General features: G+C 33.2%; 1 protein-coding gene across 5 annotated transcripts in view; it reads right to left on the bottom strand.

Moving 5' to 3' along the window:
- Positions 1 to 4,452: 4,452 nt before the first annotated feature.
- LOC129000147 (H(+)/Cl(-) exchange transporter 7-like) overlaps positions 4,453 to 14,390 on the bottom strand; it is a 51,743-nt gene continuing 41,805 nt past the window's right edge. For 3 of the 5 annotated variants that reach the window (XM_054427076.1, XM_054427079.1, XM_054427078.1), the window contains 8 exons: positions 13,440 to 13,619; positions 9,225 to 9,437; positions 8,681 to 8,848; positions 7,593 to 7,613; positions 6,744 to 6,830; positions 6,162 to 6,242; positions 5,261 to 5,360; positions 4,453 to 4,781 (listed from right to left, as the gene is read on the bottom strand). In XM_054427076.1, the coding sequence (XP_054283051.1) occupies positions 5,265 to 5,360; positions 6,162 to 6,242; positions 6,744 to 6,830; positions 7,593 to 7,613; positions 8,681 to 8,848; positions 9,225 to 9,437; positions 13,440 to 13,619 (846 nt within the window). In that variant the 3' untranslated portion in view covers positions 4,453 to 4,781; positions 5,261 to 5,264. Of the gene's footprint in view, positions 4,782 to 5,260; positions 5,361 to 6,161; positions 6,243 to 6,743; positions 6,831 to 7,592; positions 7,695 to 8,680; positions 8,849 to 9,224; positions 9,438 to 13,439; positions 13,620 to 14,390 lie in introns of those variants that run through there. The other 2 variants (XM_054427077.1, XR_008491344.1) reach the window with 2 other exon arrangements.

The following is a 14,390-nucleotide window of genomic DNA, read 5'->3' as shown; positions in this document are numbered from 1 at the left end:
TCCACCGAACTTCCGAAACTTAATCTACATCTAGACTAAACTTAACTTATTGTGTGTAACTGTGATCTTTTTGGCTTACACAGTTGTTGAAATTGTTTAATTTCAAGTAATAGCCAAGGTCGTATAGTTAGATAGAAAAAATGTATGAATAAACATGACACAAATAATAATAAAAAAAAAAAAAACACAGTTTGAACACTGAAATGGAGTATGGTACTTTGAGAAAAAAAAATCTGAATACATTTACTATGAAATTTAAAACCTAAATCATTTCTAACAAATCAAGAACAAACGTCTTTGCAAACCTAAATCGATCTCAGTTACACATTACAAAAACATACAAATTATTTGGTTACCAAGTCAAAGAAGCTTGCGGTGTTAATATATTTTCTAAAGTTTTGAAGCAGAAAAATACTTCTACAGCATAATATATTAGCCTATTTAAAATATATATCATATAGATTAATACTATGTAGTTAAAATTATACTTTTACTCTTTAACTCACTAAAACTGGAAGACTGAAGGTGCAAATGAGGAAAGTTAGTAAGATTTGGTAGTAAGGGAGGTGCGACTAGAGTAACTAAAGTGCAATCTTCACCTAAACTAAAATATCTAGCCGGTAATCATTCAGTAACTGAAAAAAAAGAACATGCTACAAAAAAGACACATTTCTGCATCTTGGGTTATTTTCTTTGCAAATTTTAGGCCCTTAGTTATTAGGATGTAACAAGTAGAAAGTAGAGAATTGCAGAAGTTTTTAAATTACAGATGTAATATTGTAAAATCTTATTGTTATTAAATTAAGGGAAAATTGATTTGAATGAAAATATGTTTCACAACACATTTTGATTTTTTCAGCACACTTTTCCTCCATGTTAGGCCGGCACTGCCAGCTATAGCATTCACATATTCACCGTGCATTGTAGTGTTCACTTCATGCATTAATGGAAATATCTGTCGAGTTGTTATATATGTGTCTTACTGAAGGATGTCAAACAATGGAGAATCTACTAAAAATTAATTTAAAATTGCAAAAGAAAATTCATACTCCAATTTGTACAGAAACATTATGCAAATTACGTTCAAGTTTTTCTGAGTAACTTAGTTCTGAAGAATTACCTGCTGGAAAACAAGGTACATATTGGCACAATATCGTACTGGAAGAAAGGAAAGAGCATACCAAAGTGACACGGTTTAATGGAAGAGGAGTATCACAAGATGAATAAGATTTTAAAATGTTTTTCAACATTGAAATCAAATGAAGTGGAAGGCCTCTTTTTTAGGAAAAATGTAAAAAACAAGTTAAGAGAATTTAAGATCTTATGAGGTACTATTACAGTTACATTTTTAGTAAAAGCAATTAATTAAATTGCAGCTCTTTACTTATTAGCGATCAATAAGCAAAAATCTGTAAAAAACTTGAGAAAAACCCATTTAAAGACAAAATATATTAAGGCCGAGCATCTTTGAACCATGAAACTTATAAAAGAACAATGCTTCTTACATTCTCAAAATGACGACATTGAAAGGTAACAATTAAACGCTATAGCTTCCTGAACTAATTAATTCAAACAATAGATCACCTTATCTTTCATGCGATGCTAAGGTACATTAATAACATTTACAGTCACTAATGTTTAACTAAATATTAAAATTGAGCACAACACAACTTTTGATTTATACAAAAGGCAAAATGATTCTAAAGGGAAATTTAAAACTAAACATCTAAAAATGACGATGTCTTTGTTGCAATCGAAACTCGCATACGTAAAAAATTATTTAGGCTAATCAAATATGTTATCACTGTTAAGTATTGACTAATAATAAAAACACTTGAAAATGAACTTTGGCACATTTATGTCTTTATGCAAGATTTTTCATGCTAAATTCGAAGCTTTTAATTTACCTCCCTACAGTTACAACGTCAATAGAATCAAAATAATCTTTCAAGATTAATCACAGCTGGCGAGTGTAACCCGATCACAACCTGCTTTTTAACGATCGCAAGAAAAACATTTTGTAACAAATGGGACCTAAAACATAACGATCGAAACAAAATTTATAAACAGTGAGCTTGCCACAATAGAAGGCTGGTTGGTCCTCAAAAAAAAAACACTAGCTATAGGCACAGTCAGTTGGCGGGATCTACGACCAGGGTTGCCGACCTTGTCAACCAAACTGTCTGCTTATTTATTGTTAATGGAATGGTCTGAAATGATTCTATCCATCACGGTTGGCAGCCCTGGTCCAATGTGCTCTGACCAAGCCAGTGATCCCACTTGAAAAAAATACTTAAAATTTACTTTTCTAAGAGTTATTAACAGCTCTACGTACATAAAGTCCTTCAAAATACTTTTATATAATAGTTTAATACATGTGATATTTATATATCCATCACTACAACTGTACATGAAGATTCTTCATCTAGAAATCAATGTGAGCACAAAAAAATAAAATTCGCTAGCCTACTATACGAATAGATAACAATTACATAGTTCTCTAGATTCTTAAAACTAACCGATAACATTTCATATAAGAAACACATTTCCAACAGAAACAACTTATATTCTTAGAGTAACTTTTAAAGTAACAACTTCTTACAATAAAATATAGACTGGTAACTTAAGTTTATGAAGATTTAAGACTGCAACGTAATATATTGGAACAGCACATTTTAAAAGCTTTGTTTCTCATCAGCTTTGAAGTTAATATTTATTAAAAGATTTTTGTAAACGTAATTTACATAGTTAAAATAAAACAAATTGATGGATTTTTCCTATTGAGAGAATATTAAAAAAAGATAAATAAAAATTAACGTTATAATAAAAATGTGAGACTTTTACATTGAATGCCTACAGTAATAATTGAATAGAAGATAATTTAGCAGTAATTCTTCATAAACTAACACAAAATCAACAGACTTTCATTAAATAACACAATACTCAACAAGTTTACAGGTAGTGTTTAACACCATAGTACCTCTGACACGATAACTTTGGAACATAAAAACATCCAACATCGTAAATAAACTTCACATTCACAGACAGTCAATATCTATCAGTTTTAACAGAAGCGTAAGTGGGGTCAAGTACCCTCTTTGGGCGACTAAGTACATGTACGGTAACTATATGTTTTCTTATATACAATGTTTATGATTTAATCTCAACCCGACTCGCCAATATCATCGGTTATGTTTCATCGATTGAAATGTTTCAAAACAGGATGTAAAGTTTTAAACGCAGACAGAAACATCCAATTTTAAGAGTAGTTGAATTAACCATAATATTTTAGATCCTCTTTTTACATCATCATCTCACTAAATAATTTTCTTCCTCCCGTAAGATGTAGAAATTGTGAAAATTATTTACTTTCTAGTACTCAAAATAAGTAAGTCTTCATTGTATGATTCACTTGCGGTAAAACAAAACATTTGAATTTTGTATGATTAAAAAAAGAGGAGAATAGGAGTATTTCAATTCAATTGATGTTTTCCGTGGCGAGGCGGGTGACCTCTCACTATCCGGAAAGACGAGTCAAGACGCTGCGTGGCTGAGCGGACATGCCACTTTTATTTTGATGATGGATTTTTTTATCCATTTTAAAGAATTTTTAAGAATAACAGTTACTGAATGTTTTTTTTTTTGTTCTCTATCATAAAGTATTTTAAAATCAGTATTATTAAGCTCTAAATAGGCAATAAGTAAATAAGTTTTCAGCTGAACCAATATTCTGACAGTTGGCGCTACTGTTAACATCGTATGTATCAGTTAGCCCTCCTGCTCAGCCACGAGCTCAGGCAGTGATGACAAGTGGCTTGACATTCGCAAGACTCACGACCCCCGCCTTGTTGAACTTGTCATGTAAGCGATTAAAAGTCTACATAGAATCATGAAGAACAAAGTTTAAGTGTGAAATCGAAGCTAACAAAACTTACCAAAACAGACTTTAACAAGCAAAATTTGAGCACAAAACTTGGTAGAACTGAATTAGTTAAAACTGTAAACCCTGTAGATCTGAAATAGCGATATCTAATTCATCTAGATTACTTTACAACCATTTGTCTGTCACTGGGTGGATACTCAGAGCTGGGGTCCGACCAAACACAGATGGAGAATAACCACACAGTTGCCAAGGAATGTGGCTGAACAGCTGTTCAAAATAACATAAACTAAAAAATATATTTAACAGCTCTAAACAAAGCTAATGTTCATAAAATTTGGGTTTTGTGAAACGTCAGACCAAGTTCTAGACCAACAAAAAATATATTTTATACCACTTAAACTAAGGAGCTATTTCCGGGTAAGAGCGTAATTTGAGAAAAAGGTTAAACTAAAGATTAATCTTTTTATCTTTAGATGACAACAAATAAAAGGAACCTCTTTCCAATGTGGTAATACTAATTTACCATAACTAACTTATCTAAACGCCGCCTCTGTGTAACAGCTCCATATTTAGTTTGTTTATCCATTATTTTGCGATAGAAACATTCTGAACATTTTGAATGTAGATTGTGTAGGTTAAAAAAAAATTACTTTGCATTAAAAAGAAGCAATGGCTGATTGCTAGAAGCAAAAAAAGGACTGCAAAAAAAGATAATTTGACTGGCAGGTCACTGTTCTATGGGAGCCGCGCGTCGTCTACCGTCTACTGCTTGTATTGCTGAGCTACGGATCCACTCGGAGCTACATCTCGTCCGACTGTTGGCTATCCAGACTGAACGAAGCCCGACGTCGTTCCCTGAACGACAAACAGTTGTCGGGAGGAGCTCCGATGTGCAGCCCTGAAACATACAGTGGAGATAAAGGTGCTTCTTGCGTAAAATAAATAAACGGTATCAGCAATCCGTTGGCTATTTAGGATGTCAACTTCTTCCCAGTCAACTACTAACATGAACAGATGTCTGATCTGAGATTCAACTATAATTAACTTGTGCCTTTTCTGCCAAAACATGGCCAGCAAAATCAGTGTTTAATTGCTCATCTTCCCTGGTCCTGTAGTTGTCATTTAGTTGACTGACAGTGACAACGGCCGCTCATGTTCAAAAACGCAAATTTGTATAACAATTTTAAGATTTTAGTGGAAACTGTTTTAAAATTAATCATAAGTTTTACGACTGATTCAAAATAGAGTAAACGGCAGTGAGAATTGGTTTTCGCTGAATATTCTAGCAAACACAAACTACATTTGAATTTAAGAATCAACTATTAAAAATTCATAATCAAATTTGAGATTGAAAATTCTAGGAATTGAACAACATACCTTGTCATACTCTTACTCTAAGCTCCTTGAGGCCCATGGTGCCAGCGTGGCGCCATGTACGGTACCTGGCCAGGTCCTTCCTGGTCACCATGCCTACCACCTGGAAAACAAACACACAGTTTATACACTTCACTACTGGGATGCCACTCACGAGTCAAACCTTATATAGTGCTCACTAGAGATGGGAAATACCGTTACTTTTCAGTAATAGTCAGGAACGTTCCTTAGTTTCTTTGGTAATAGGTAAAATAACACTATTATTTTTTTCACCTATTATTTCCCCTTCCAGCGTTATTTCACTTGTTCGGGTACTACGACGTTATAAAAATAATATTATTCTCAGTAAACTATTGCCAAGCGTTTACTATTAATTAACAGGATTACACGGTCAGCGTTATTTAACTTGTTTCAGTAATAATGTTATTTATCCTATTACGTTATATAAGACCCACCACTAGGGCTCACATAATAACCAGAAGGTTGCCAGTTTGATCAAGAGAGGTCAGCAGCTTTTTGATGGTTGAAAATTGGACCCAGCTGTTTTTGATCATTTGGCTATAATAAGTGGTCCTGGCAAACAAACTGGCTGATAATAATCAAATATGTCGTTTCATTCATCGTAAAGTAAACTCATCATTCACACATCTTCACCTTAAATGCACCCTAGTCCCTAGTTTGTCGAAGGGAATCTAATATTTTTTTAGATCAATTATACACATTTTATAACAATAGCTCTGACAATCAATGAGCGAATGAGAATTACAGGGGGAATTGAAGACATAAAATTGTTATTACAATTGTACTTTGAAATATTTATTAAATATAATTTTACTTATAGTCTACTAAAATACACCAAAATCCTTGGTTCTGAAATGTACTAATGTAGGTAAGATATACTGACCTCATTAATATCATTCACTACGACGATATGTCTCAGCCCTAGGCCTCGAAACAATCGGAATATTCTCGGCAGTGAGGCGTTCTGAAACATGAAAGAAGTTACTTAAATGTTAAATGCCATTTTAAACCTCAATCCCCTTTAATACCCACTTATCTTTGTGGTGATCCAAAGAAAGTGAAGATATTTTATGTCACAAAAATGGCAGTAGTGACTGCTGTGATAGAGGAACGAAAAATAAACAAATGCTTAAACACAGCAAAACTAGCATATGTCAATTTATATTCATATTTGTATTGATAAACAGTAAAAATAGCTGATTTCAACTATAGAAATAAATTGTAAACAAACACTAGCGTGCACAGTGGGCAAATGGAGAACTGATTGAGGGAAAGGGAAGGTAAATTTAGATCAAGGAAATATCAGCTGATTGTTTTCCCTTGATCTAAATCAGAGCTTGGGAAACAATTACTTTCTTTCATATCAGCTGTTATCGATATAGCTATTTTTTATACGGGGTGATTAAGAAATGTAGGGTTTTGTGATGAACAATTAAAAATACAAATTGTAACTGAGGTTACTCACATATTTGACAGTGTAGGGCGAAGGGTTCATGTAGGGTCGAAGGTCCAGCATCAGGTCATACTCCGCCTCCGAGATCTTCACGTCGTTCTGTGAGAGAATAAGTTTACTACAAGTTAAACTACGATAGACTACGGTAGTATAGTAGATGTAGAACTATATACAAGCATTCCAAGTCATCATATCGCAATAGTTCATAATGTAAATTGATTTCAGAAGCGTGTTCATAATTTAAATTGATTTCAGGAAAAAAAATTCAACAAAACATATAAAAATTTACTTTTGCAGACACCACACATCGCAAAAAATTGGTGGAATTAAAAACAATCTATATTAAAATTATTATACAGTACTGATTTTTACATTTTCAGCAAAAAATTACAAAAATAATGATTTTCACGGGTCACTGGTGTCCTTCCTAACACCTGGTTGTAATAGAAAAATAAATAAATCACAATAAATGAGAATTTATGTAGGTAAATACAAAAAAGTTTTATGGGTTTTAAAGTTTTTTAAACAATTTATCCATAAATTTAAGGGTTTTAAAGTTTTTTAATGAATGTTCTTTTTAACTGGTTAAACCCTAACTTGGAAATGGAACGTCAACTTCTCCCCAGCTAAAGTTAAGGCTTAAGAAGCGATTATGATTATAAATCTCTAAAATATAAGCCGGTATTTTGAATTTTAGTAATCACGTACTCAAAATTAAGGAAGTTTTGTGAGATTGTAAATATAATATACTGTACAATAATAAATCAAAACAAATACCTATGGCATCAGTGGTTAAATGTCTATTCTACACTAAAATTGCTTAAAAATAAACTGTATCGAAAAATATTAAAAAGTTCTTACGTCAATCCATCCACCATGCAGCTTTAAAAACAGCAAAAATTAGCACAAATAGTTCATGCTGGTTCGGCTGCACAATGATAGGGTCTAGCCCCGATATCCTTGCTGGAAACATCAAATTAGTTAACATGGAAACTAATACTAGGAAAAATGTTAGGGGGAGCTTGAAATCCTCACAAAAACAGTCATACTATTAACTACTGTAGTTCACCTGATTAATTAAGACTGTTTATAGAGATGATAAGCCTGGCTGATTTCTAAAGCGTACAACTTCATGTTTGGGAAATTAATAACACACCAACAGAATAAACTTTATGTTGTTAAAGTTTCTTTTATTGTTATGATTCATAATGATTTGGTTTAATCGTGGAGAAATCTCTTTTTGTAAAAGGTTTAGAATAAAATTGGGGAATAAAATCGGTGCTGTTAGAGTTTGTTAAACTGAATTATGATGCAACTGATACTAACAAAATTATACATGCACAAATGAAAATAAATGCTAGGCCCAACATAAAAAGAATTTTTTAGGCGTTATGGTTTTAATGGAGGGTATGAATTATGACGAGCCCCTGGTCGGATAACATTTAGGCCGGATAAACCAACCTGTTACTAAAACGATAATTTGGATATCCGAGTAGTCATCCTGCTAAAAATGTATATTAACAGTAAAAAGATAAACCGTGAGAACGCTCAAATCATGGAGACTACGTGTACAGCCGAGGGAAATATTTTTTGTATCGATCCCGGGAAATGACCAGATAAACCGAGGACTGGAATTTCTGAGGAACGATATTAGGAGTTCTACTTTAATGCAATATTTTGTTTGTTAGCATTTTTTGTTTTTACAATGTAACTTACAAGAATGAGTTGACATAATTGTTGTGGTGTCAAAACCACTTACCATAATCATGACGGCTTTTATACATTCCTCTTGCTCAAACTCTAATTTTAAAAAGAGTTTTTGCATTATAAGGGAATCCAAATAAACAACACCGTCAAAAGTCCCAAACATAGGTGATGACATTGGAAAATTCAGTAAAATTAAACAAAGTTTTAATTTGAAGGTTTTCACAGAGGCTTTTTCTACCCACCTCAACATGCTGGTTCTGTGCGTAAGCGTCTCGGAACATCCGTAGTTTCTTCCGCAGCTCGTCACTGGTCGATGGCGGAGTCTCGTTGAAACATTTGTTGCGCAACAGGACAATTAGCTGAGAGCGAAGAATGAGACCTTTCAGTCGTCCGACTGACTTGAGCACTCCCTGTTATGCAATAACAACAATAAAGACTTACTCTTACAGAAAAAGTAAAAAAAAAAATGGTTTAAATCTTAAATATTGTTTGAACAAATAAATATCCATGCATTCTAATTTTAGTTCAGGTGATATTGTCTCTGGAAGCTAAAGTGAATGTGGGAGATATTAATTATCCTCCGGTCCCTCATCTAATTCCTTTCCACATGAACACTTTTGTGCTCAGCACAACAAACAGTAAAACAATATGCAGCATCAGTATTTGTTAAATAGCTTGAAACTTCAAAAAGATGTTCTCTTAAGTAATGTAAAAATGAATTAATAGGTACAGTTTTTGGAAGTCTCCCCTCAAACAAGCCCTCCACATAATTGTTTAATCAGTCACCTGACTAGATGTATGTGCACTGTCCACAATGGGGAAGCCGTTGTGGGGAACATTCTCCAGAATGTCGATTAGTCGTCCGACGCGGACCTTGGCGGGGAAGACGACGGCGGGGGCAGACATCACCTCCGTAGCCTTGATGTCAGCTGATAGAGGCGGGGGAGCAGAGGGCAGCAGCGGAACTCCCAACAGGTAGATCTGCATCTCATACACACCCTGCAGAGACGAGAGATAACAATATTACTTTACTTACACAAAGTACGGTACATCTCATTTCCAGCATACCTTAAAGGCCAAGTCACACCGAGCTCGCTCCCGCGGCGGGAGCGAATTTTGAAAAATCGCTCACCATGTTATCAAATGTGCCAAGTCACACCGCAGTAGTGTCCGCCACGTCCACCTGTTGAGCGATTTTTTTAGACTACCGCGGCGGGAGTTTTGTCTAGCGCATGCGCAAAGGGGCATTTCGAATGCCCAAGCTATTTAAAGTTTAAAAGTAATACAGTTTATACAGTTTAAAATTAAATTTAACATGTTTCTTTTTTTTTGATGATGTAGCCTATGTTGTTTTGTATTATCTTCGTAACATGTTTATCACCAGAAAAAAATCATTTTTGTTTACCATGCAAAAATAATGTTTACGGTGAAAATTTAATGTTTCCCTTAAAAAAAATTTTATATTGCCGACGTAAACAGAATTTATTTTATTGTTTCATCAACTTTTTTGATTTGCAACAACCAAAACTTTACAATCAATGTAAACTTGAACTTTCAATAGAAGGCTTAGCAAAAAATTACATTACATTTATAATGGTCATATGTTTTTATTTAAAAAGTAAATAGTCTTTGTAGTGTAGCGAAAAATGACGTTCATAATGCTGAAAGTGGATAATTTATCCTCAATCATATTTAAAATGCTTCAAACACAAGGTCTGAATTGAATTTAAAAAAATAATTATTCACTTTTTTAAGTAGCCCTACACTAACAAATAAATAAACATGCAATTGCTTCTTAAACACCTTACTTAAAACCTGCAAATTTACATGGCATACTAAACAGGTAAGATGAGTTTCTTATGTAAAACGAATTGTAATGAACTCATCCCAAAACTCCCGCCGCGGACGCGAACTTTTGGTGTGACATGGCTTGAGGAAAAACATCCGCGCTCGGTACTCCCGCGGCGGGAGCGGCGGATGTCGGTGTGACATGGCCTTAAACACTCAACTCTCACCCTAAAACGATGATTTATTCAGTATTTGATTGTTGCTAGTGATGTGTCTGTCCAAATATTTCAATTTGCAATTTGATTGGCTAACTTCAAGAACAGAATCTTATATTTAGTTACACTGTTTGTCCACATTACCACAACCCGTTTGTTACAAGTAGTAAATGTAATGAAATCTAATAATTTCTTTTTGTAAAAAAATACAACCGACTTCAAACGCTCTAAAAAGAATGAAATAATTTCAATAAAGTAAACTTTTGTATTAGGCAAGCTCACGTATTTTAAGTCAGCGCGGCTCTATGATGATTTTTGATACAAAATTGAAAGAGGGTGTCCATATTGCAGGTGACTATCTATAACTAAAGGTGTTAATCTGCATGTGTTTTTCATAGTTATGCGTTAAGTGTTATTTTATTACCGTAATCAGAGATCGGCATTATAGTGGTATTAACGAGTATCTTTAAAAAGATTATAACGCATTTAAATGTTTCTAACTTTGAAAAGTAACCAACATGTTCCAACCAACAGTAACCAACATGTTTTAATACTAAACTAGCTTCTTTTCCCTATCATAATATCAAACTAAATTATTTTCCTATTCATATAGAACATTTGTGTGTGTTATTTTCATAATGCATTTATTCTGAAGTAAACATAAAATACAAGAAAATATTTCCTTTAATATATAAACAAAACAGTTCAGTATGTTTTTTATATATTTATGTTATCCAGCTACAATTTATTGATTTTCAAAATACACACACAATATTTAATTTCAATCATATTTGCAGTTTGAGCCGCGCCGACTTGAAATACGTGAGCTTGCCTAATACAAAAGTTTACTTTATTGAAATTATTTCATTCTTTTTAGAGCGTTTGAAGTCGGTTGTATTTTTTTACAAAAAGAAATTATTTCATGATTTTTAGTGACTGTATAATTTTTTATATATCAATCACTTGAGGTTTTTTGATAAGCAAAACTGTTTGAAACAATCAAAAGTTCCACAGAACAATAGTTATTTTAAAACTGCTTGAGTCACCTGTTCAGGTTACATAATCATTGGTTATGAAAATAAACATTTTTAGATATTCCTTAAGAAAGAAAGAGTTGTCCATTACATTAGGCCTGATGAAAAACTAATTGTCTTTTCTAGATACATTGAAATGTCAGACATCATCGTTTCCTGCAATCGGTGTACTTCTAATTATAAAAAGAAATACAGCAACGTCTCAAGCCTTTTGGAACAATATGAAAGTTATTCCTCAGCTACCAGCACTAAACAATCTCTCAAAAGTGGAAAATTGGTCGTTAACACGTATAGTAGGCCTACCTTTGGAAAATATTATATGAAAGATTGGTTCAGCTAAAAGTGGTTTAAGTCATGTAGGGGGTTTTGTTTGATCAAGATATAGCCTAGTCGAAATTGCAAATCATCTTCCCCTAGGACTTTCCGAAGCAGGCAAAATAGTATTGATATGATAATAGTAACTGGGTAGAGAATATTAATAAACATTCCACATCTGCAAATGCATGTTTAGTAATTAAAATATTTAACACTTTTAAGACAATTGACGATTATGCACTGTCACACTTCTTAGGTCGTGTAAGGAATAATTGCATTTAATTTATATTTAGACCTGTTTTACGAATGCTTTGGTTTTCACAATACACCTTTATTTGTCGATATCATACAGCTATTCACTGAAACATATATGTTTTTGTAAGTCAGAATATTCAATACTAAAAACAGAATTACTGTATACACAAATCAGGTCAAACGTTAAAATACATTTTCTATAGTAACTGTTCTATTTCTAATCCAAGAATATTAAACACACATCTTGTTTCAACAAACTCTATATCAAAACTAAGCCAATGTTTACAAAAACATGTTTACAAAAATCATCTGTCAACAAAAGATATTTAAACACAAATAAATCATATGACTAGAAGAACAGACTTAATACAACAGTAACCAAAACAAAAAGCATTTTTCTCAATGTAATTAATTTAGGCTCCATGGCAAGAAACTCAATGTAATTAATTTAGGCTCCATGGCAAGAAATAGTTTATTGATCAATATGAAGCAACTGTTTCATGAAGAATTGTCTGTAGCTTCATTTAAATGGTTTCAACTAACAGCTGTAGGAATGTTATTATTATTTATTGCCTTCTCTGCACAAATGTAAACAATCTGCACAAATGTAAACAAAATAAATGTTGAATATTTAAGGTTTTCAGAATTTTTCACCGAAACTAATATTATACTTAAACATAATATATAAGGTACCAAATAGAAACTCTCCTGGTTATTTTGGTGGTGGAACCACACTGATCGGTAAAAGAATCACAGAGAAATTAGTGAACATACATAGAAAAAAAAAAACATCGCCACAGACAAATTGAGAACCTCCTCCTTTTGTTGGTAGTGGGGAAGTCGGTTAAAAAGAGATAGTCAAGTGCCTTAGATTTTCTGTAAATTCATGATTCTTTTAAGTTCTAATAATTTAAGGACATTTCGAGATAGGAATCTAGCGACATAATAGTGATAGCAGGAAATAATCACAAGGTAGCTCAGTTGCTGTCATCATAACAAATGCCTTCAGATGATGCCATGATTGGGTGATCGATGATACTGTTATTCTGACAATAAATTATAAGTTTTAGACTTTATACAAATAGTATTTAAGATAATATTTTATGAATATTTTATTCTGATTCGAGAACTGAAACTCAACTTACGTGGAACCTCAATAACACGACCCTTAATAACAAGTCGCCATTGAAAAGAAGTGCATTTTGAAATCTCCTTGAAATTATCTAACCCCTAATCACTTGTTATTGCAAACCTCGATATATTAGTCAACCTCGATAACAAGTCTTATTCATTAATCCCCACAAATCTTGTTAACGAGTTTCTACTGTAATAGGTTTCAGTTTGGAGATTCCTAGTCTGGACTTGATCGTCACTAGAGTAATGTGACTACTTACCTCAGTGAACAGATCTCCCACCCACTTGGTGGTGATGAGGGTCAACATGAGAGGCAGACCGAAGGTGATGTTGCCCGTGGCCTCAATCATCATCACAGTCAGTGAGATAGAGATACGCGAGATGCCACCGAGATGAGCCGCCGCGCCTATCACTGCGTACTTGGCTGGCTCCGCCCACGCCTGCCAACACCACAACAACACTGTCAGTGGAACTGTGTAGGAACACACGGTTCTACTTAGAGAACTCAGCAGAAAGTAAATGTCAAAACTAAAGAAAATATATATTCCAACAAGAACTGGTTAAAAAGGACAAATAAAAAAATGTTACAGCGTGATTAAATCTCAAACCAACAATGTAAAATAAACAATTACCAGATTATAACCAAACTATGGACTGAACTGCACATAATAAAAAAATTAGTTATGAAGGACAAATAAAAAATCACCACCAAAAATTCGACCACTGAATTTACTATTGTACTAAATCATCCAGATTAATGCATTAGTAATAGTACATGATAGTCCATTCTTCATTATCAAAAAGAGGATAATTTAAATGATCAATCATATTCAGGATGACAGAGAAAAGTATATCTATTTTATTTTTTTTACCTGTCTAACAAAGTTAACATACACGGTTAAACAACCATTTACTTGTACCCACATAAATTGAAAAAAAAAATTGTTATTCATGAAAATAACCGATGTTTTGTAATACTCTGACAACATGTCAAGATATACATAAAAAAATGAATGCTGACCAGGAAGTGTTAAATCTATGATCACAAAAAAGTGTTTCTTACATTGTTATATTAATATATAAGAAAGTTCACACAAGTGAAAATCTAAACCTAAATCACAGTAGTGTAGCTATAGACTAAGGATACTGAAATAGATTTTTCATTGATATTGTTCGTCTGTGACTATTTCGTGTCCTAAAACTCCTCCATA

This window comes from Macrosteles quadrilineatus, unplaced genomic scaffold (genome assembly GCF_028750875.1).
Source record: "Macrosteles quadrilineatus isolate MER2022 unplaced genomic scaffold, UCM_ALF_1.0 Scaffold_8__2_contigs__length_117827958, whole genome shotgun sequence".
In the NCBI taxonomy this organism is placed as follows: domain Eukaryota; kingdom Metazoa; phylum Arthropoda; class Insecta; order Hemiptera; family Cicadellidae; genus Macrosteles; species Macrosteles quadrilineatus.
The sequence above is the reverse complement of the archived record's forward strand: the minus strand, read 5'-3'. Positions and strand labels throughout refer to the sequence as shown.